This window comes from Phyllobates terribilis, unplaced genomic scaffold, assembly GCF_046119375.1.
Source record: "Phyllobates terribilis strain yellow unplaced genomic scaffold, ASM4611937v1 Scaffold_4__5_contigs__length_816908805, whole genome shotgun sequence".
Classification (NCBI taxonomy): Eukaryota; Metazoa; Chordata; class Amphibia; order Anura; family Dendrobatidae; genus Phyllobates; species Phyllobates terribilis.
The window spans coordinates 748338791-748362451 of record NW_027362764.1 but is presented as its reverse complement, the minus strand read 5'-3'; the positions used below and the strand labels follow the sequence as shown (position 1 = coordinate 748362451).

The 23661-nt window shown below is 46.2% G+C and overlaps 1 protein-coding gene across 1 annotated transcript in view; it reads right to left on the bottom strand.

Annotated features, from left to right (window-relative positions):
• Positions 1–23661, bottom strand: part of ANXA13 (annexin A13) — a 72387-nt gene that overhangs the window by 21453 nt on the left and 27273 nt on the right. Inside the window, exons 5-9 of the mRNA XM_073679847.1 lie at positions 16462–16495; positions 16300–16379; positions 12781–12849; positions 6558–6659; positions 6077–6152 (exon numbers count right to left, since the gene is read on the bottom strand). Coding sequence (XP_073535948.1) covers positions 6077–6152; positions 6558–6659; positions 12781–12849; positions 16300–16379; positions 16462–16495 — 361 coding nt within the window. The remainder of the gene's footprint in view (positions 1–6076; positions 6153–6557; positions 6660–12780; positions 12850–16299; positions 16380–16461; positions 16496–23661) is intronic.

Sequence of the window (23661 nt, the reverse complement as noted above, 5' to 3'; positions counted from 1 at the left end):
TGGACCCGTCAAGACCCATCGAGCTGGCTTCAAGTCCGGAGGATGTCCCGTGGCGTCGACAGAGGAGGATCCCGTCGTTCCGAGGGAGGCCCACAGACCGCTACGCAGAGGATGGACAGCCCATTTGCCGTCGATGCAACCAGCCCGGACACATTTCCAGGTACTGTAATTTAAACGGGTCCAACCTGGGGCAGAGGGCCGACCCCCAGCATAAGATCACCAGGCCCTTACAATTGGCGTAATAAGTACGTTGGGGGGCGCCCGGTTTTACCCGTGGTGCTGGACGGTATCCCCATGAGCGCCTTGCTGGATACTGTGTCACAAGTAACCACAATCCCTTATGTACTTTTTAAGCAGTATTGGACTGATGCTGATATCACACGGTATCCAGACAGTAACTTGAGCATCATCGCCAGTAATGGCTTACCCGTGCCGCAGATGGGGTTCAAGGAGATGACCATTAAAATTGGTAAAGTTGAACTGCCGGCACAGGGAGTGATTATTGTGGACATTGACCGTCATGAAAGTCACCCTAAAATAACTGTGGGTACTAACATAATTGAAAATTGTCTTTCAGAGGTAATTGTAATTCTACAACAGGTGGCGGTGAATGCTAGTTCCAGCCAACAGAGGGTCCTCAACAAGGAGATAAAAGCCCTGATGAGACGGCAGCAGGTAGAACTGTCTGGTGGTGAGATCGGTAGCGTAAGACTCAGTGATCCATTCCCCATTTCTATGCCTCCCAAAAGTGAAATGATGATCTGGTGTCGGACTGCAATCGGGTTGAGAGGTAGAGACTACCAAGCCATGGTAGAACCCGTGTACTCAGACAGCAGGCCCACCATTTTGACAGCCCGGGGGGTGGTTGATGTCCGTCATGGGAGGGTGCCCGTCCGCATCCTCAACATTGGGGAGAGGGAAGTACACTTACCCAGGTACGCTACACTCGCCAAACTGTTTGTTGTCGAACACCAAGCTATCAGGGCCGTGGAACCCTTGCCTCCATCTCCACAGGCGGAGGGTAATGGCTCCCAGAAACAAAAGGAGGACTGGTGCCAGAAACTCCACGTGGGTGCTGACTCCACTCCCCTGCACCAAAAACAAGGAGTCTACCGGGTGGTACAGGAGTACGAGAGAGTCTTTAGTAAGCACCCGCTAGACTTCGGCAGAGTAAAAGGGATAGAACACCACATCCCCACAGGGAGCCACCCACCAATAAAAGAGAGGCACAGACCTGTACCCCCTGCACATTATCAGAACGCCAAGGGTATGCTAAGGGAGATGAAAGAAGCTGGGGTCATTAGAGACAGCTGTAGCCCCTGGGCAGCCCCCTTGGTTCTGGTCAAAAAGAAAGACGGCACCATGAGAATGTGCGTGGACTATAGACAAATCAACCGTATCACCCACAAAGACGCATATCCGCTGCCTAGAATAGAAGAGTCTTTAGCCGCACTAAAATCTGCTAACTTCTTTTCTACTTTGGACCTTACTAGCGGGTACTGGCAGGTTCCTGTGGCAGAGGCTGACAAGGAGAAGACCGCCTTCACCACCCCGATGGGACTGAGCGAATTCAACTGTATGCCTTTCGGGCTCTGCAACGCACCAGGGACCTTCCAGCGGCTGATGGAATGCTGTCTAGGGCACCGAAACTTCGAGACGGTCCTCCTTTACCTGGACGACGTGATCGTCTATTCGAAAACCTACGAGGACCACCTAAAGCACCTGGCCGAGGTGTTCGAAGCCCTGGCAGGCTATGGCCTGAAGGTGAAACCATCGAAGTGTCACCTGCTGAAACCAAAGGTCCAGTACCTAGGGCACGTGGTAAGCGCGGAAGGAGTGGCCCCCGACCCTGACAAGGTCACGGCAATCAAGAGCTGGCCAAGCCCCTCGAACATCAAAGAGGTGAGACAGTTTCTCGGGTTGGTAGGCTACTACCGAAGGTTCATCCCCGGGTTTACTAAGATGGCAGCTCCTATGCAGGACCTCCTGATCGGACAGTCCAAGTCCAGAAGCCAAAAGCCACCCTTCAAGTGGGATAAACCGGAAGAGGAGTCCTTCCGCCAGCTAAAGTTGGCCCTCACTGGGGATGAGATCCTGGCCTACCCTGATTATGGCCAGCCTTTCATTCTCCACACTGACGCCAGTAATGTGGGACTGGGAGCCGTACTGTCCCAAAACCAACAGGGCAGAGAACGGGTGATCGCATACGCCAGCCGGAAGCTGAGGCCCACCGAGAGGAACCCGGAGAATTACAGCTCCTTCAAGCTAGAATTCTTGGCGGTGGTGTGGGCCGTGACGGAACGCTTCAAGCATTACCTGGCCTCCGCAAAGTTCACCGTGTACACGGACAACAACCCGTTGACACACCTGGACAATGCAAGACTGGGTGCCCTGGAACAGCGGTGGATGGCCCGTCTCTCCAACTATGACTTCGTGATCAAGTACCGGGCAGGCAAAACCAACGCCAACGCGGACGCCCTATCAAGAATGCCTCACTTACCTGAAGGTGACGAAGACCCAGAAGAGCTGGAAGAGGTAGAACTCCCCGCGTTTCACCGGTATGGAGCCGCTCAACACTCTCACCGTGTGAAGGAGGAGGATCTAACAACTGTGATGATGAATCCCCTACCTCACCACAGCTGGGCCGAGACCCAAGATAGTGACCCTGCAGTCCGCCTGGTGAAAGATCTGCTGACCCGGGAAGACGCCCGCCTAGATCCAGATGCCCCAGAGGAAGCCAAGCAGCTATGGAAGGAGAAGAGCAAGCTGTTCCTCTACGAAGGCAAGTTGTGCAGAAGGATTGTCAACCACCGGACGCACGAGCTGACCTGGCAAGTCGTGGTCCCAAGGCGAGATGCAGCTATGGTCCTGGGGGCTTACCATGACAGAGCGGGACACTTCGGTTGGAAGAAACTGGAGTTCCTACTAAGAGGAAGGTTCTTTTGTGTCGGCATGAGAGGAGCTGTAGAAAAATGGTGCAGAGATTGTGGCCCTTGTCACCTAAGGAGGAAGGACCGTGCCAGCCAGAAGACACCCTTGAGGCCCATCGTCACCACGCAGCCTCTTGAGCTGGTAGCTCTGGACCATGTCAAATTGGCTCCCAGCCGGTCAGGATACATCTATGCCCTGACAATCGTGGACCACTATTCCCGTTTTCTAGTGGTGGTCCCGGTAAAGGACTTGACAGCCCAAACAGCGGCCAGAGCCTTCCAGCAATACTTCTGCCGTCCACACGGGTATCCGGAACAGGTCCTAACAGACCAGGGTCCAGCGTTCGAAGCTGAAATCTTCCAGGAGTTCTGCAACCTCTATGGCTAAGAAGATTCGGACAACGCCTTACCACCCCCAAACCAACGGGATGTGTGAGAAGATGAACAATATAGTCATTGATCTCCTGAAGACGTTGCCCCTGGAGGAACGCAGCCTGTGGCCAGAAAAACTGCCGGACCTGGTAGACATGTACAACAATATCCCGGTGAACGCTACAAACTGCAGCCCGGCTTACCTGATGCGAGCTAGACCAGGTAAGCTGCCCGTAGACCTGGAGATGGGAGTCCTAATACCTGAGGACACCTCCCCGGATGCGGACTGGGATACGGAAAGTCAACTGCAGTACAAGAAGGTACAGGAGAGTGTGGAGAAGAGCCTGGCCCAGGTGAGAGAGAAGCAAGAAAGACTCTTCAATCAACACGCCCCTGCTTGTCCCCTAGAACCTGGTGAGCAAGTCCTAAAGCGAAAAAGAAGGCTACATAAGTTGGACGACCAGTGGGAAAGGGAACCCTACACCGTACTGCAGTCTGACCACGACAACCCAAAGGTGTGCGTAATCACCAAGGACGGAGGAGAAACCACTAGTGTCGTCTCCAGAGACCACCTCAAAAGGTGCCCCGAGCAACTCCGTAGTGCAGAAGAGGATCAGAGTGACCTTGAACCCGCAGAGGACAAGGAAGAAATGATCAGCACTGTTCTCGGAGAGTTCCCTCAGTCCTGGACTCGCATAAATGATGCCATAGTGGTACCCGTCCTAAATTTCCTGCAACCGGCACAGCAACAACCAACACCAGAGCCGGAAGGTGAAGAGGAGCAAGCGGTTCCAGAGGCAGAAGAGCCTGTTCCAGCAGCCCAGGAGAGTCAACCCTCTGCTGACAGTGAGCCTGCCATGCCTGCGGTAAGCCAAAGAACCCGCAGACAGCTGCCTGCCTTACCTGTACACCCAGCTGGTAGCTGTACCCCTAACGCTAGTGAGGAAAGCCAGGTAAGTCCACCACCAGACAGTGAGCTACGTAGGTCAACCAGGAGCACAAAGGGACAGATACCCGCTCGCTGGAGAATATAGAGTGTACTAAAAGTGTAAATAACCCTGTTGCCAAATGTTGAATTGTTTGCCAAAGTTACCTGCATGTTTATTGATAGTGTGTTTCAGTTTCTTGCAGTTACCGTAAGGATTCACAGGTTATGGACTTTTTATAACCGGGACCTTGTATGGACTGCGTTCGGAGCTTAACCCAGGAATGAACTAAGACTGTGAAGGACTTGGGGTAGGACAGACCCCCACCTGGTTAAGGCTCCCCGTTGTATTGGTGATATGGACACCCGGTCACAGGCCACACTGTGACCTTAAGAACTCAATCTGTGCGCCGTCTGTCTATTAATGTTTTATTGTTATGCATATTGTCTTTGTTTATTGTTTAGTCCCGGAGTACTAAATTTCACTAGGGGGGAATGTGTCACCCTGGCCTGGATGCCACAAGTGTAATAAAGCTGTGTCTGAGAGCAAGGGGGAGGTTCTCTGGTCAGGGGAACATTAGCATGCAATGCCTCCTGTCTCAGGCCAGTAGGGGGAGCTGGCTGCCCCTATAAAAGCTGGTACTGGGGACAGGGTTAGAGAGAACTGGATTGCCTGTCTCAGCACTGAGACGTGTCCCAGAGTGGAGCAGGGACAGAAAGTTGATTGCACCTAAGAGGAAGTGTGGCAGTAGGAGAGAGCCACCAGCCAGAGACAAGAGGCGAAGAGAGCCTGTCCTGGCAGAGAAAAGACTTAATCTTACCAGACTTTGGTGTCTGAGGCTGGAGGGATTCCACGTCCCCCAGCAGAGAACCAGTCCGCAAGGGACTGTACATTCCTTGGCCTAAGAAGCCTGGAGGCCCTGCCACAACCGAAGGGACCAGTAAAGCCGTACAAGGCTGGGAGCAGAAAGGAACCCACGTCGCAGGCCATACAGGCGAGAAAGCACGGAAAGCTCGGAAACGTGGGCTGTTATCCTATGAGGAGGAGATAGCCAGAAGGAGCACAGAAAGCACGGTAGGCCTACACCCTCACCCTGACCAGGGCCAATTTCCCCGTTGCTCTCAGACATCCAGGTCCCCTCCTAGCCGGGACTGTTTATGGGTCAGTTTGCCTGTTTCAGTAAAGACCCTGGACTGCAACCTATTGTCTGTGTGCTCCTTGCTCCTCCAGCACTATCATCACTGGGACTCTCACTACCATCACTCCCACCATCCACTACACTGCCCTGGGGCCGCACTCTTCCCGTGGGGAGTCACACTACCCTAGCTGCACACCTCATCAGCCCCAGCGGTCTGCATGCAGCGGCGGTTCCTAATAACCGCAATCCACGGGTGGCGTAGTCGGACATTATCAATAACACATAACGGACTACCACTGGCCTGACCACCCTGAGCCACGGAACCGGGTTGCCACTACTACTCCCATCGTTTCCCTAATTGCCCGGATCCGAGTGCCCCACGGCCCAGGGGGCGAGTCACAGGGACAAGAGACTTCCTGTTTCTACATAGAGCAGAGAAAAGAGAAGAATTAGCTGGGCAGAAAAGCAAAATGAGCAATTGTAAGTACACAGTGCTATATAATGTGATGACTGCAATATATTAAGAGGACAAAAACTTTGATGTTTTTTTTTTTTTTTTAAATCTGGGGATTATCTTCTACAGACTGCCACAAAATCAATCATGTCCGTAGCTGTGAGTTTGCTCTTCCATTGAGAAGTAACCGTGTGGTCTGTATGAATCTGGTGGAAAATTAAGAAATCGTTTTCATAAATATTCTAATCACACATACCAATTGTAAGATAAGCTTTTTTCAATTCTCCCGATGTTTCACTTTTGATTGCATCTTCAATGTTTTTTCCATGCAGCTACAATAGAAGCAGAAAAACAGATTTTTATAAAATCATTAGGGGCAATAGGGATTGTTCTCATTAGTGGTGCCCAGCATTGAAGACGAGGGATGAGATTGTAATTTTAAAAAGATGCTGATCCCATGATATTTTCCTCCTCTTCCGGGAGTGTGACTTTCTTACAGGCTTGGTGACCGGATGACCAAAGATGGTTCTCAATAACCTAAAAAGAAACTTCTTGCACAGCTTCCAGAAATCTTAAAGGGGATTTGTCACCTACATATGCGGACTTATGTAAGCTCAGCATATTATAGGGACAGAACCGTTCTCCTAAATATTGTGCTGTTTAATTGAAACATTCATCGTATATGGAGAAAGTCTTCTCTATGGTCAACTCAAGATATCAACCTCCTTGATACTTACAATTTCATATGCTTTAAATGTGGCTCTTAGCTGCATGTAATTCCTTGTTGCCAGAATAACATTAAACTCCGACTCCTCTGTGCCCCATCGAGCTTCACCAGCCTGGGAAAGAAAATAAGGAAATAAGCAAGAAATATTTTCCTGTAAACTATTGTATACACTGTGTGCAGAATTATTGGAAAACTTTTATATTTTGATGATTAATATCATTATTGAACATCTCCAGTGCTGTCGGTCAATCTAAAAGGTTAATAAACCAGAAACCTGAATATTTAAGAAAGTAAAAGTGCGGTTTTGTCTTTATTAGGAGAATATCTATATGTGCAGAATTATTATGAAAAACGTAAATTTTCCAACTCAATTATTTGTTTTCATCTGTTAAAGTGAGAATAAGAATAAAGCAGGTCAAAAAGTACAAAATACATTTCTAACATTTGCCCAAAAATCTGTCACCAATATAGTAATACAGCCGCCCTTCTTTTCACTATCAGCCATAATCTCCATCCTTGGAGTCTGTCAGTTTCTTCACCTGCTGACCGTCAACTTTTTGGGCAACCACAGCCCAAGTCACTGATCAGAGAGATGACTGTTTCCCTTCACCGTAAATTTCGTGTGTAAGAAGGGCCCACATGTTCTCAGTAGGGTTTAGGTCAGGTGAAGAAGGGGCCATGTCATTATTCTTTCATCTTTAAGACCGTTACCGGCAGCCAAGCCGTGGAGATTTCCAGGCTTTTGCATTTTGCATTGCCTGCAGAAAATGAATGGTCTAGAAAGATGCAGACATTTCCTGTACCGCTGCCTGAAGAAAGGGTCTTCTAAACACTGGCAGTAGGTTTGGGAGTTGATTTGAGTCCATCTTCAACCTGAAAAGGTCCATCTAACTTACCTGTAATAATCCCAGCCCATAGCAGTAACCCACCTTCACCTTACTGGTGTCTGAGTGGAAGTGGAGGTCTGTGCCCATTACTGATCCATCCACAACCCATCCATCTGGTCCATCAGGAGTCAATCTCATCCCATCAGTCCATAAAACCTTTAAAAAAATCTGTCTTCAGATATTGCTTAGCCCAGTCTTGACATTTCTCTTCGGTATCTTGGTCAGTGGTGATGGGGATGCAGCCTAACCTACCTCGGCCATGTCTCTGAACATTAAACCCATCATCTACATAGAAGTTCTCCACAAATAGACAAACATCAGATCCATACTCTCTCTCACCTTCCTGGACTGTCCATCTCAGTACATAGATTGCCACAGCCGGTGGTGGGGCTATTGCCAAAGACATATGTAGCGCCCCGAGGGTTCAGTTGCTACAGAGGTATTGCATCTCACCCAGAGGTGTGATATCTCACTTCCAGGTAAGGATGGAGTGTGGCTCAGAACCCTAACACCCACATGCATTACACCACATTTCCCGGGGACAGGGTGACAATGCTCCCAAGAGTGAGCACAGCAGTCCCTGTCCCTGGCTGGAGTGGGGGAAGGGAACACCGAGAAAGGGGGAAGCCGGTAGTGTGTGGGTGGGGAGAGTAGATCTCAGGTGCACTGTATAGGGGAGTATATATGGTGGTGAAAGAAGTGGAGAAGAGAGAGAGAAGGAGACTGGGAGCAGAGGCTCTGAATGGGCTCTGCTCCGCAGGCAGGCCAAGTCTTAAGGCCTGAGGCTGAAGGGACGAAACAGAAGGAGAAGGAAGGAAGAAGGATGGAGGAAGCTCTAAGAGAAGACTGAAGGGACCCCATGGGTGCATACCGGCCAGTCGCCACCGTACGCCCGCCGCTACTAGAGTAGGGGGGTCAGGCCAAGAAAAGGGAACCGGATCCCTCATCTAGTGGAGGAGAGCAACTACCCTCAGCTAGTAACCGGAGGCCGTGGCATTGTACATGCACGGCCCCTCAATACACCCGTTAGGAAGGCACCATATAGGACCCAGGGAAACGGAACATACGTTTGCCCGCCAAGGCCCGAGGCAGCTGGACAGAAAGGTGGTCACTTGTGGGGTACCTCAGGCCAGAGAAAGGACACACGATGGGGGTCCTGAAAAGCATTTCAAAGATACCTGGGAGTTGGCCGAGCCCATCACCTGGTGAGCACAGTACGACGTGGGCAGCCATTACCTGCGCAGAAGTGGCTTGGAGTGTAAAACTGTGAGTAAAGACCCTGGACTGCATCACTGGACTCTGAGTCATTACTGCTGCTCCCGCGTACCATCACCCCCACCATCTGCACTCACTGCCCTGAGGCTATACTCCTCCCGTGGAGAGTTATACTACCCCTTGCTGCGCACACAACATCAGCCTCAGCGGTCTGCCTCCCAGCGGCGGTTCTCAGTGACCGCAATCCACGGGTGGCGTAGTCGGACATTTAATCATAAAAACCACATAAATAGACTGCCACTGGTTTGACCACCCTGAGCCACGGGACCGGGTCTCCGCCACGGGGACTACAACCCCCAGTATCATACAGAGACTCGGTTCCGGGTATTCCCCTTCCCACACACGGCCCAGGGGGCGCGTCACATATACTGTGCCTTCATCCAGTACTCTATGACTTCAATGTGAATGTCATTTTCCTTGTGCCATAGGAATCTGAGGTAGTTTCTACTGCCTTCCCTCACGATAATACAATGAAACATTACTGCACTAGGTTCTTGTCTGAAGCGAATCATTACTCCTATAAGGCTGTTGTTTAGGCTAGGCCTAGTGAAGAGCGGGCTATTGACAGAGATGCCTTCAGACTAAGCACTGGAGTCAAACGCCACTCTGATTTGGTTAGATTTGCGAGGGTGATAGCCACCAAAGAATGGAAGGTACCAGCATTCTTCTCCTTCCTTCGGTGGTGGTGCAGACTCTGCATGATTTCTGTCAAAGATATTCCGCATGGAGTCGACAAAATGTTTCTCCATCTCTGTTTTTTTCTTTAGGTGCGCTTTAAAGATGGAAAACCTTGCGGCTGCTTGCTGCAGATTGTCTGGCAACATTGTTCTTGGAGAACAAAAGGGTAAAGGTGCTACCCAGCTGTTGGAATCATCCTGAGTGAATTCCTTTTCCATAATCATTATAAATTCTTTGTCCTCTTTTGCAGGTGTCGACTTGTTGTCTTCACTTGCAGAATTGAACACCGGTGACCCAAGTCTGTCATCACAGGACGGGAACGTGTTCATGTTGTCAGGGGTTTCTTGCTGCCACTTACTGCCAGTAATGATGTGGGCATGGCTGAAAGTAAGTGCTGTGACCATTTGGCAAGAAATGAGTCTTAAATGAGAAAATCTTTGAAGGACTCTTCATCTTATCTATGCAGACATTACCTACGATAACCCAGCCTAGATCAAAGTGTTGGGCAAATAGTGCATCCTGTGGTCCATTGATTTTCTGACGCACCTTGTGTAGCCAGAGAATATCTCTGTCAAGCAGAATCAGGATATCCGCACTATTGTCCAGGGTTGGTATCTTGTTGACTGTAGTCTTTAGCTGAGGGTGATGAAGAACAGCCTCTGGGGGTCTCCTCTATGTTGGATGGTATCTGGTTGCACTCGACGAGAATGGGTAGGGGTATCTCCACATTGTTCTCTATAGCTAGGGTGCACGTGTATAGCACTTTGGACACCATTTCTAGGCTCCATCGGTATACACCAGCACTCACACATAGATATATCATCAAATAGCTTGAACTTGACTGCAGGAGGTATGTATGAAGATTTCAGAAGAAGGTTTATTTTCCAGCTGAATTCTTGTAGATATGCACACATACAGCAGGTAACAAAAGACTTTTCTGAGCCAGAGCTGCAAACACATGAGCTTCTAAGATGGCTGATAGACAGTGAATGAGGAAGAAGAAAGAGGAAGAAGGGAGGCGTTACTGACATCACAGCTACATCAGAGAGAGACAGGGAGAGAGAAAGGACAAACTTCTAATGATGGCAAACCTTATTGTTTAGCAATGAAACAGCACTATAACAACACAATGATAATACAATACTGTCTCTGTGATTCCCAATTCATGGGACATGACAATGACCCTGTTGACTATTTGCAACAAAACTTTTGCTGGTTCTGTGATCGTCCTAATATCATAGTAATTTCAGGAGTGCTGCATCCCTCTGTAAATCTTCTAACAATTTGTGACTTTTCAGAGTCAGAGGAAAACAAGCTGCCTAATAATTATTCTGCATGCAGTGTAGGATTAATCTACACATTGATATTATATTCTTAACAAGTGTACAATACATGAACAAAAGTAACAGGACAGACACCTTAGTTATTGAATTCAGATTTTTCATTCACACCCATTATGTCCTGTATATAATATGTGACAGAACGGCTGGTGGTGCAGAGCTCAGTGATACCAGCACGGTCCTGTAATAGGAGCCAATGGGGTAACAAGTCCGTTCATGACATTTCTTCCTCCTAAATCTTCCCCCATCACCTGTGAGTGATATTATTGAGAAGTGGAAGGAACCACAGCAATTCAGCCACGAAGTGGAGACCCCATAATGTTACAGAGCGGGGGGCCGAGTGCTAAGAAGCAGAAGGTAGAAATGTCACCACCGCTCTGCTGATCCCAAAGCTGCAGAGTCCAAACCTCCTCTGGTAACATCAGCACAAACACTGCGCCCCCGTCTGGAGCTTCATGGCTGAGCAGCTCCATGCAGCCTTACATCCCCAAGCACAATGCTGAACGTCGGATGGAGTGGTGTAAAGCCACTACCACTGGAATCTGGAGGAGACGTGTTCTGTGCAGTGACGGATCACACTTCTCTATCTGGCGTCTGATGGAGGAGTCTGGGTTTAGCGATGTCACGCAAGGTGTGGGAAAGACTTAGTGCAACACAAAGGGAAGAGGGAAAGGGAGCCCAGACTCTAGGGAAAGGGGGGAGTGGAGACCTCCTAGTCTGGTCTAATGTCATCCTGTCTCAACAAGCGGCCCTATATTGGCTCTTAATCAATCGCCGCACGCGTTCCTCGCCCTGTCTTTCCCTGGCATTAGACTCAGGCTAGGGAAGGGAGGAGATGAGCACTAGTTGATCTCCACTGAACTCTAAAGACAAAAAGGAAGGATAAACAGGGTAGATAGCTTAGCTTTTAGACAACTCCAGACAAATGAGCACGGCCTCAAACACCAGAGAGGAGGAAGAACTGCTCTTGCTGAAGTCTCACGAGGAGTAATGAATATCGCCGGCACCTCCCTCTGTACACAGCAGGCATTTATACACCCAGACCAGGGAGTTAATTAGCCAGAGGAAGGTAGACGCTAGGTCCTAGAGACAGCCTCTAAGAAGATATCTGTAATGCCAAACATAGAGATCTCCTGCAACTAACTGCAGGGCGACTGTCTGTCACTTCTGACACACCCGTGACATGTGATTCCAGGAGAACGTTACCCCCTGACTGCATTGTGCCGGCTGCACAGATGGTGGAGGAGGATAATGCTTTGGGCTGTTATCAGGGGGCGGCGTCATCACAAGACATTGTGGACAATTGTAGCTTCCGGCTTTGTGGGAACAGTTTGGGGAAGACCCTTTTCTGTTCCCCATGACTGTGCTCAGTTAGACATGGAGGGGGGAGTTTAGTGGGAAAATCAAACCTCAAACCAATCTAACACCTTAGGGGTAAACTAGAAGGGAGATTGTGAGCCCGGCCTCTCCACAACATCAGGGTCTGACCTCACAAATGCTCTTCTGGATGAAGGGGCAAAAATTCCCACAGACACATCCAAAATCTTGTAGAAAACTTTCCTAGAAGAGCGGAAGCCGTTCTATCTACAGAGGAGCCGACTCCATATTAATGTCTATGGATGTAGAATGGGAGGTCAGAGAAGCTCCTGTAGGTGGGATGCGGAGATGTCTCTACACTTTTGTCTGTATAGAGTATCTCTGTTCTTCAGTACTGTGTCCCAATACAAATGAAATGCTTCCTTATGCTCCTTATTATCTATACTGAACTCCATCCACCATTCTTTTATGATCTTCTGGAAATGTTACTGTTCTTCAGTACTATGATTTCATTCATGTGAGAATTTTATTGAAGCTAATGCTCATCATCTGCCTAACCTGTCATAAAGCCCCTACATAAATGCCCAACAAAAAATAATATGAAAGGCTACAAAATAATACCGCCACACAGTGCTTGTACTACAACCATTATTTTCATAACAGGACCACTATTTAGCCATACCTATAACTACATGAAAGACTTACGTTTGAGGGTCTTCATATTTGGGTTACTTACTTCATATAGTCTCTTGGCATCCTGACCGGCAAGATCCTTATCAACTTCCAAACCTTCATCTCTGTTTGCCTAAAAAAAATGATATACGTATATATATATTGTGCATTAGAGTTCCAGATCTTCATAGTTACTAGACTTCCACATATATAAGAAAAGGAATGACCTCTATGATTAAAAATGACCCACTCCCCTCCTCCACTGCCACATTTAGCCGACTACATACAATGCAGGTGGTGTCCACTATATGTTTGGCTTTCCAGCTTCTTCCCGTCACACTCCGTTTGACTGACAGGTCTCTCCCGATGTGTATAAAGGTAAACCTGTCACTCAAAAGGAGCGGGGTGGGGAGATTTCCATCACTTCCTCCATGTCAGGCAAAATTCTGTGAAAGCCCAAGGAGGTTAGTATCTTTTTTTTTACTTTTAAAAGGGGCTGTCCAGATAGTTTACAACTCCTTCAACACCTCAATGATCTATTAAAAAGTTTTTCTTCTGTGGACAATCCCTAATTTTTTAGAAGGCTTTATTGGCAAAAGATTATTCTCACTGGGACATCTAGTGATCAGTTCTAATCTGTGGGAAAACCTCGTTGTAAGTGTTCAGTTTCCCTGCAGCACCCCAACAGGAGAAAAAAAGTATTGCATTCTTAAAGAAATGTGCTGTTTCTCAAATGCAGGACAGGACAGGTCTTCCAGAGTGAGAGACCCTCTTAGTAACCATTTTCTAATCTGATCTAGAGATGTGGACCCTCCACTATTCAATTTGAATTTTTTAAGAGGGTATATGCAAATGGAGGTTCTAAACCGAGGCCGCTTCATACACGGCCGGTGCCGTCTGCATTGCACATCCAGCATCTGCCTCTAACAGCAGCGATCAGAGCAATTAAATCCCACTGTCAACCTCTGACAGCTGCATATAAGTGATGCAATCCCAATGGTTTGCCTATTCCGGTGCTCACCCATTGGAACCCTGGTGGTATCACGTGGTTATGATGGGTTGGGTGGCATCCAGGGACCTACTGAAGGTGCCCGTTGCTGCCAACTTTGTACTCTCGTGGCTGGAGTTTATAGGAGGTCAAAAGTTTTACTATATACTATATACTACACATACAATGAAACGATCACAGGTTCAAAAAAAAGTTATAAAAAATTAAAAAATAAAAAGTTTATTATAAAAAGAAATAAATAAGAAACTTATTTAGTATCACCGTGTGCCCAAAGGTCCGATCAATGAAAAATTAAATTTTTCAACCTGTCTGATAATCACCGTAAAGCGAAAAAAAAATTGAGTCTCCAGAATTGCTGTTTTTTTCTGCTGATGCACTTCCAACAAAAAATGCAATTAAAAGTAATCAGAACGTTGTATGTACTAAAAGATGGTTTCGATAAAATCTACAGCTCAGTGCTCAAAATGAAAATCCTTACACTGCTCCATTACCAGAAAAATAAAAAAGTTACGGATCTCAGAAAATGGAAACAGAAACCAAAGTTTGTTTTTCAAAGTTTTTTTTTTTTTAAATAACTAAAATATAAAAAAAATAAGTAAGTTTAGTACAAACTTAAAGGGAACCATGAAGCCAGTGCCTGATACATGCTGCCCGTGGCTCTTAACCCCTTCACAACCTTACGATTTTCCGTTTTCGCTTTTTCCTCCCCTTCTTCCAAGAGCCATAACTTTTTTATTTTATCTGTCCATATAGCGGAATGAAGGCTTGTTTTTTGTGGGACGAATTTTACTTTTTAATGACACCATCCATTTTATCATCTGATGCCCAGGAAAGCGGAAAATAAATTCCAAGTGTGTTGAAAATGCAAAAAAAAAGTGCAATTCCACAATTGTTTTTTGGTTTTTTTATTTACAAATGATTCTCCAGGTCAGTAAGAGTATGCAGATAGCCAACACATATAACTTTTTTTTATTTAAATGGTGAAAAAAAATTCCTAATTTGTAAAAAAAAAATTTTGCTTGGGTAGCCATTTTCCGAGACCCGTAATGTTTTAATTTTTTGGGCTATAGGCCCGTGTGATAGCTTATTTTTTGCTCCCTGAGCTGACATTTTTACTGATACCAATTTGGGGTAGACACAATGTTTTGATTGCCTCTTTTTGCATTTAATTGCAATGTCACAGAGGCCAAAAAAACGTAATTTTGGTGTTTTGATTTTTTATTCTCTTTACGACGTTTACACAGTGTTATTTTCAAGTGCAGGACCCATTGGGTTAATTTTATAGAGAAAACTAGTGAGAAGCAGAATTTCGCAGAGATGTCTCCACCCCTAGTGTGTTACGTGGGTGAAAATGACCCTTGAGAAAGGCTCGTGCCGAAACGCGCGTTGGGGTGGCGTGCGTAGCGTGGTGATCCCGGCAGCTGCTACTTGAGCTTTGAGGTAACATATGGGTTTTGACCAGTTATAATTATTCCACACTGTGACAAGTAGAGTTCACTTCTTCTGGAACTAATGACATATAGGTTTGCTGCCTGTAACCTTATGAAAAGGTGATCTGATGATAGGGAATTTTTTCTCCGCAATGCTCTGTTTTTTTTTATTTTAATATGTGTGTATTGTCCCTATGCATTTTGCTCCTTTACCTTCTTCCCTTTATATGGGAATAATAAAGTTTTTACATTTTTGAATATTTTTCTGTTGTTTTTTTGGCTGTATGGCCACCTCCTTTCTTGGATGAAAATTAGCTTATTAAAGGGAACCTGTCAGGTCCTCCATCCCCCAAAAACCACCAGCTAATAGTCTACCTATCCCTTTATTACAATGGACGCATAAACAGATCTTCAGAAAAAGTATTTCTAAAGTCCGTTTATGATATGCAAATGAACCCTTTAACTAGTCGATGGTGTCTTCAAGTCTCTGAAGCTGGGATGCGTACACCCAGCTTCAGAGGCTCAATCATTGAGCTTCTGAAGCCGGGTGTACACATCCCGACTTCAGAGAGGCGCACTGCACATGATTGGAAGTCTTCCCTTTAAAGTTCAGCACGTGTTATTTGCATGTGACGTGCACTAGACAATTGGCCCCTTGAATGGACACATATGGGAGCCCTTTAAGGCCTCCATAACTGAAGACAGAACCCATCATATCAACTTCAACAAAATTGCCCCAATAGAGAAAACTAGTGAGAAGTGGAGTTTCGCAGAAATTTCTCTCCCTCTAGTGTGCTAGACTTTGGCCCATTTCACAGCTTTTAAAGCTTCAATACACGCAATCATTCGGCTGGTAGCTACCTCCCGCCTACACATGAACACTTGCCCTCCTGTGTTCTCTATAGGAGAGCTGCTGCTAAACTCCTCTGGCGGTGACTTGTATCTGTTCCGAAAAATAAGGATCGGCCATTGGAAATTCCAACATGCCGATTCTTCTCTCTCCCAATATCTGTCCGTGAGCTTAAATTATATATGACAGATGCACTTCTCTACAAAATGCACCAGATCACGTACAGCCTAATGCCTGGTTTCCAACATGTCTGATCCCCGGAGGTCAATATTACAAGACTTATAATAGAAGTACCTGCAGCAATGAGATGAGTATCTTCCGGAAGTAACCACTGGTATCACTATTCACATCAGCCTCCAAATCTCTCCCGAACACTGAGAAACAGACACATATGAATGTCACAGCTGAGGGCGCCATCGCTACAAGATATTACTACACAGGAGCCATAATACTTACATTTCTTGTATGACTCTTTTATGTTTCGAATTTGCTGAAAAACAAAGATGGATATAATGAAGGATGGGGATGTTTGAGATAAGTCACAGAGTCACCTCGCTTCTGTAGAAATGCATAATCCCTGTTTCCCTCCGTCAATGCGGTGTCTGACATATGGAAATCTGGTCAGGAGAGATTATTTTTCCTAGACATAGTATTTTCTAATGTCCAAAATCCCACATGAGGTTATATAACAATAAATTGGATCTTTTTTAAAAGGGAATGTAACTAATTTTTTAAGTGTTTTATCAAGTTTTTATGATTAATATATATATATTTTTTTGTTGCACTCTTGAAATTGTTCCAGAAAATGAAGTACCGTATTTCTCCCAGAAAATGATTGCAATTACACATGTTTTGTTATTTCCTTTGTGTGTATTGGAATGACACAAAAAAACCAAATTGACATAATTTCACACAAAACCCCAAAAATGGTTTGGACAAAATTGTTGGCACCCTCAACTTAATATTTGGTTGCACACCCTTTGGAATAAATAACTGCAATCAATCGCATCCTATAACCATCAATAAACTTCTTACACCTCTCAACTGGAATTTTGGACCACTCTCCTTTTGCAAACTGCTCCAGGTCTCTCATATTTGACAGCACCTTCTCACAACAGGTGTTCAATGGGATTTAGATCCGGACTCATTGCTGGTCACTTCAGAACTCTCCAGCGTTTTATTTCTATCCATTTCTGGGTGCTTCTTGAAGTATGTTTGGGGTCATTGTCCTGCTGGAAAACCCATGACCTAGCACCAAATCTAGCTGTCTGACACCAGGTACATTGCGATCCAAATCCTTTGGTAATCTTCAGATTTCATGATGCCTTAAGGCATCCAGTGCCAGAGGCAGCAAAATAACCCTAAAACATCTTTGAACCTCTACCATATTTGACTGTAGGTACTGTGTTCTTTTCTTTGTAGGCCTCACTTTGTTTTCGGTAAAAGAGTAGAATGATATGCATTACCAAAAAGCTCTATCTTGGTCTCATCTGTACACAAGACGCTTTCTCAGAAGGATTTTGGCTTACTTGTGTCAATTTTGGCAAACTGCAGTCTAGCTTTTTATGTCTCTGTGTCAGCAGTGGGGTCCTCCTGGATCTCCTGCCATAGCGTTTAATTTCATTAAAATGTCGACAGACAGTTTGCACTAACTCTGATGCACCCTGAACCTGCAGGACAGATTGAATTTCTTTGGAACTTGATTGGGGCTGCTTAGCCACCATCCGGACTATCCTGCATTGCAACCTTTCATGAATTTTTCTCTGCCGTCCACGTACAGGATGATTAGCTACAGTGCCATGGGTTGTCAACTTCTTGATTATGTTGCGCACCGTGGACAAAGAAAAATAAAGATCTCTGGAGATGGACTTGTAACCTTGAGATTGTTGATATTGTTCAACAATTTTGGTTCTCAAGTCCTCATAGAATTCTCTTCTCCTCTTTCTGTTCTCCATGCTTAGTGTGACACACACAGACACACAATGCAAAGATTGAGTCAACTTCTCCCCTTTTTATCTGGTTTCAAGTGTGATTTTCATATTGCCGACACCTGTTATTTGCCACAGGTGAGTTTGAACGAGCATCACATGCTTGAAACAAAGTTGTCTACCCACAATTTTGGAAAGGTGCCAACTATTTTGTCCGGCCCATTTTTTGCGTGAAATTATGTCAAATTTGCCTTTTTTCTTAGTTTTTTTGTGTTGTTCCAACACACAAAGGAAATAACAAAACACGTGTAACTGCAATAATTTTCAAGGAGAAATACTTCATTTTATGGAACAATTTCAAGGATGCCAACACTTTCAGCCATGACTATATATATATATATATATATATATATATATATATATATATATATATATATATATATATATATACGGTTAGGTCCATATATATTTGGACAGAGACAACATTTTTCTAATTTTGGTTCTAGACATTACCACAATGAATTTTAAACAAAACAATTCAGATGCAGTTGAAGTTCAGACTTTCAGCTTTCATTTGAGGGTATCCACATTAAAATTGGATGAAGGGTTTAGGAGTTTCAGATCCTTAACATGTGCCACCCTGTTTTTAAAGGGACCAAAAGTAATTGGACAGATTAAATAATTGTAAATAAAATGTTCATTTCTAGTACTTGGTTGAAAACCCTTTGTTATCAATGACTGCCTGAAGTCTTGAACTCATGGACATCACCAGACTCTGTGTTTCCTCCTTTTTGATGCTCTGCCAGGCCTTCACTGCGGTGGTTTTCAGTTGCTGTTTGTTTGTGGGCCTTTCTGTCTGAAGTTTAGTCTTTAACAAGTGAAATGCATGCTCAATTGGGTTGAGATCAGGTGACTGACTTGGCCATTCAAGAATAGTCCACTTCTTTGCTTTAATAAACTCCTGGGTTGCTTTGGCTTTATGTTTTGGGTCATTGTCCATCTGTAGTATGAAACGACGACCAATCAGTTTGGCTGCATTTGGCTGGATCTGAGCACACAGTATGGCTCTGAATACATCAGAATTCATTCGGCTGCTTCTGTCCTGTGTCACATCATCAATAAACACTAGTGACCCAGTGCCACTGGCAGCCATGCATGCCCAAGCCATCACACTGCCTCCGCCGTGTTTTACAGATGATGTGGTATGCTTTGGATCATGAGCTGTACCACGCCTTCTCCATACTTTTCTCTTTCCATCATTCTGGTAGAGGTTGATCTTGGTTTCATCTGTCCAAAGAATGTTCTTCCAGAACTGTGCTGGCTTTTTTAGATGTTTTTTAGCAAAGTCCAGTCTAGCCTTTTTATTCTTGATGCTTATGAGTGGCTTGCACCGTGCAGTGAACCCTCTGTATTTACTTTCATGCAGTCTTCTCTTTATGGTAGATTTGGGTATTGATACGCCTACCTCCTGGAGAGTGTTGTTCACTTGGTTGGCTGTTGTGAAGGGGTTTCTCTTCACCATGGAGATTATTCTGCCATCATCCACCACTGTTGTCTTCCGTGGGCGCCCAGGTCTTTTTGCATTGATGAGTTCACCAGTGCTTTCTTTCTTTCTCAGGATGTACCAAACTGTAGATTTTGTCACTCCTAATATTGTAGCAATTTCTCGGATGGGTTTTTTCTGTTTTTGCAGCTTAAGGATGGCTTGTTTCACCTGCATGGAGAGCTCCTTTGATCGCATGTTTACTTCACAGCAAAACCTTCCAAATGCAAGCACCACACCTCAAATCAACTCCAGGCCTTTTATCTGCTTAATTGAGAATGACATAACGAAGGGATTGCCCACACCTGTCCATGAAATAGCCTTGGAGTCAATTGTCCAATTACTTTTGGTCCCTTTAAAAACAGGGTGGCACATGTTAAGGAGCTGAAACTCCTAAACCCTTCATCCAATTTTAATGTGGATACCCTCAAATGAAAGCTGAAAGTCTGAACTTCAAATGCATCTGAATTATTTTGTTTAAAATTCATTGTGGTAATGTCTAGAACCAAAATTAGAAAAATGTTGTCTCTGTCCAAATATATATGGACCTAACTGTATATACATCTATATACATATGTATACTGTATATATATGATATATATACAGTAAATATATATACAGGTGCTTCTCACAAAATTAGAATATCATCAAAAAGTTAATTTATTTCAGTTCTCCAATACAAAAAGTGAAACTCATATTATATAGAGTCATTACACACAGAGTGATCTATTTCACGTGTTTATTTCTGTTAATGTTGATGATTATGGCTTACAGCCAATGAAAACACAAACGTCATTATCTCAGTAAATTAGAATACTTTATAACAACAGCTTGAAAAATGATTTTAAAATACGAAATGTCCTACTGAAATGTATGTTCAGTAAATGCCCTCAATACTTGGTCGGGGCTCCTTTTGCATCAATTACTGCATCAATGTGGCAATGTGGCATGGAGGGATCAGCCTGTGGCACTGCTGAGGTGTTATGGAAGCCCAGGTGGCTTTGATAGCATCCTTCAGCTCATCTGCATTGTTGGGTCTGGTGTCTCTCATCTTCCTCTTGACAATACCCCATAGATTCTCTATAATAGATTCTCTATGGGGTTAAGGTCAGGCGAGTTTGCTGCCAATCAAGCACAATGATACTGTTGTTTTTAAACCAGGTATTGGTACTTTTGGCAGTGTGGACAGGTGCCAAGTCCTGTTGGAGAATGAAATTTCCATCTCCAAAAAGCTTGTCGGCAGAGGGAAGCATGAAGTGCTCTAAAATTTCCTGGCAGACGGTTGCTGATACGATGCCGGGTGGTGGAACCACTGAGCCGTGGTACAAGGAGGGACTGGAGGGGAGCAACTAGGGCCTCACCTGGACCGACCTTGGATATATGGCGGCTTAGTCGACTCCGTGAACCAAGGAAGGACCAGGAAGGTGGATGAGGTGCTACTTCGGGACCGACCTCGTGTGAGAGCAGGCAACTCCCACGGGACTGATGACAAGCACTGACTGACACGGCGGCAAGGCAGGTCGGCTCGGTTGGTAGGCAGGCGGGCACAGCTAGTAGACAGACTGGCGGGCACAGCTGATAGACAGGCTGGCGGGCACGGCTGATAGACAGGCTGGCGTGCACGGCTGATAGACAGGCTGGCGGGCACGACTGATAGACAGGCTGGCGGGCACGGCTGACAGACAGGCTGGTGTGCACGGCTGATAGACAGGCTGGTGAACACGGCTGATAGACAGGCTGGCGAGCACGGCTGATAGATAAGCTGGCGGGCACGGCTGATAGACAGGCTGGAGGGCATGGCTGATACAAAGGCTGGCGGGCAGCACTAGGACCTGAGAACTAACAAGAGAGTTAAAGCAACAAACTTACAATGTTGCTCAGGCACCTCCATGTTGGGAGAGGTGTCTTACATAGTAGATGCCCTCTGGCCATTGGCCGAGGACATCTTAGGACGGCGCGCGTGGCCCCTTTAAGAGACAGGGAGCGCGCCCTATGCACAGTGTCCAGGGATCTGCGCGCAGCGCACGCACGCCGTGCACGCTCAGCATGGAGACCCGACGGGGGAAAGGCACGCACTGGACGGGAGCGGTAAGGGGGTCGGCGTCTCTGCCGGGGGAGAGAGGCAGAGACACCGAAGATATAGTACCCCCCCTTTACGCCCCCTCTTCTTCAAGCCCGCAAGAAATTTTTCCAGAAGAAGAGGAGCGTGAATGTTCTCCCTAGGCTCCCAGGACCTCTCCTCAGGACCAAACCCCTTCCAATTCACAAGAAAAAAGGTTTTTCCTCTTACCATCTTGGTAGCCAGAATGTTCTCTACCTCAAAAACGTCCTTGGTGGAGACTGGGGCTGGGTGGTACCCGGATCATCAGAGGAAGGATTGTGGATGACCAGTTTAAGGAGAGACACATGAAAGGAATTGGAGATCCTTAACGAGGCAGGGAGTTTCAGTTTGTACGCCACAGAATTAATTTGTCTCAAAACCTCAAAATGACCAATGAAGCGCGGACCCAACTTGTAAGAAGGTATTTTGAGACGGATATACTTGGATGACAACCAGACCTTGTCCCCTGGGCGGAATAGAGGCGGATCCAGACGTCTCTTGGCTGCATGTTTTTTCATCCGCTCACAGGACTGAAGCAACGCAGACTTTGTGTCTCCCAGACATCAGAAAAGTTCTTAACGAGAGACTCTGCAGCAGGATTGTTGACAGAAGTAGAGACAGAAAACGGAATATTGGGATGCTGACCATATACTACAAAAAATGGAGATTTAGCAGAAGATTCGCTCACATGATTATTGTAAGAAAATTCGGCCCAAGGCAGGAGTTCCACCCAGTTGCTATGGTGTGCGTTGACAAAGTGCCAGAGGAAGTTAGTGAGGATCTGATTGTCATGCCAGGTGTGGGAAAGACTTAGTGCAACACAGAGGAAAGAGGGAAAGGGAGCCCAGACACTAGGGAAAGGGGGAAGTGGAGACCTCCTAGCCTGGACTAGTGTCACCCTGTCTCAACTACCCTCCCTATATTGCCTCTTCAGCAATCGCCGCACGCGTGCCTTGCACTGCCTTTCCCTGGCGTAAAGCTAAAGCTAGGGATGGGAGGAGATGAGCACTAGTCGATCTCCACTAAACTCTATAGACAACAAGATGGAGAATGCCTAGCTTTAGACGACTCCAGACAAAAGCAAACTCGGCCTCAAGCTCAGAGAGGACGAAGTACTGCTCTTGCTAAGCCTTCACAAGTAGAAATTAATATACCCGGCACCTCCCTCTCAGACACACCAGGCCAGGGAGCTAATTACCAGAGGCAGGTAGCCACTAGGTCCTAGAGCCAGCCTCTCATCTAAGAAGATGCCTGTAATGCCAGACGTAGAGATCTCCTGCAACCAACTGCAGGGTGACTGTCTGTCACCTCTGATACACCCGTGACACTGATTGATACATTAGACTGCGGATGATAAACCGATGAGAAATCCAAAGTGACATTCAGAAGCTTTCACGTGGCCCTTCAGAAGCGCGAAGTAAACTGGACTCCTCTATCCGAGACAATATGAAGAGGTAGGTCGTGGAGACGGAAGATGTGCAAAATGAACTTCTCAGCCAGCACTGGCGCGGAGAGAAGACCAGGCAAGGGAACGAAGTGAGCCACTTTGGAGAAGCGGTCAGCAACCACCCAAATGACAGTACAGCCGGCTGATACCAGAAGGTCTGTGATGAAATCCATCACAATATGCTGCCACGTAGTGGAAGGCACAGGAAGAGGAAGTAGTTGACCAGTAGGAAGTCGCCTGGGTGTCTTGTTTCGGGCACAGTAAGGGCAGGCAGAAACAAAATCCACAACATCCTTCTGCAGGGTCAGCCACCAATAATGTCGGGAAATGAGCAGAACTGTCTTCTTCTGTCCGGCATGACCTGCCAGTTTAGACGAATGACCCGAGAGTAGGACCTACCTCCTATCCGGAGCCGCAACGAAAGTCTTACCAGGGAAAAGACGAGATAGATCAAACGGGGCAACCGTAATTATTGTGGAGGGCTCAATGATGTGTTGAGGCTCCTCCTCCTGGTCGGTCGACAGAAATGATCTGGAGAGTGCATCTGCCTTGATATTTTTATCCGCCGGCCGGAAGTGGAGAGTGAAATTAAAGCGGGCAAAGAGCAGAGACCATCTGGCCTGTCGAGGATTAAGCC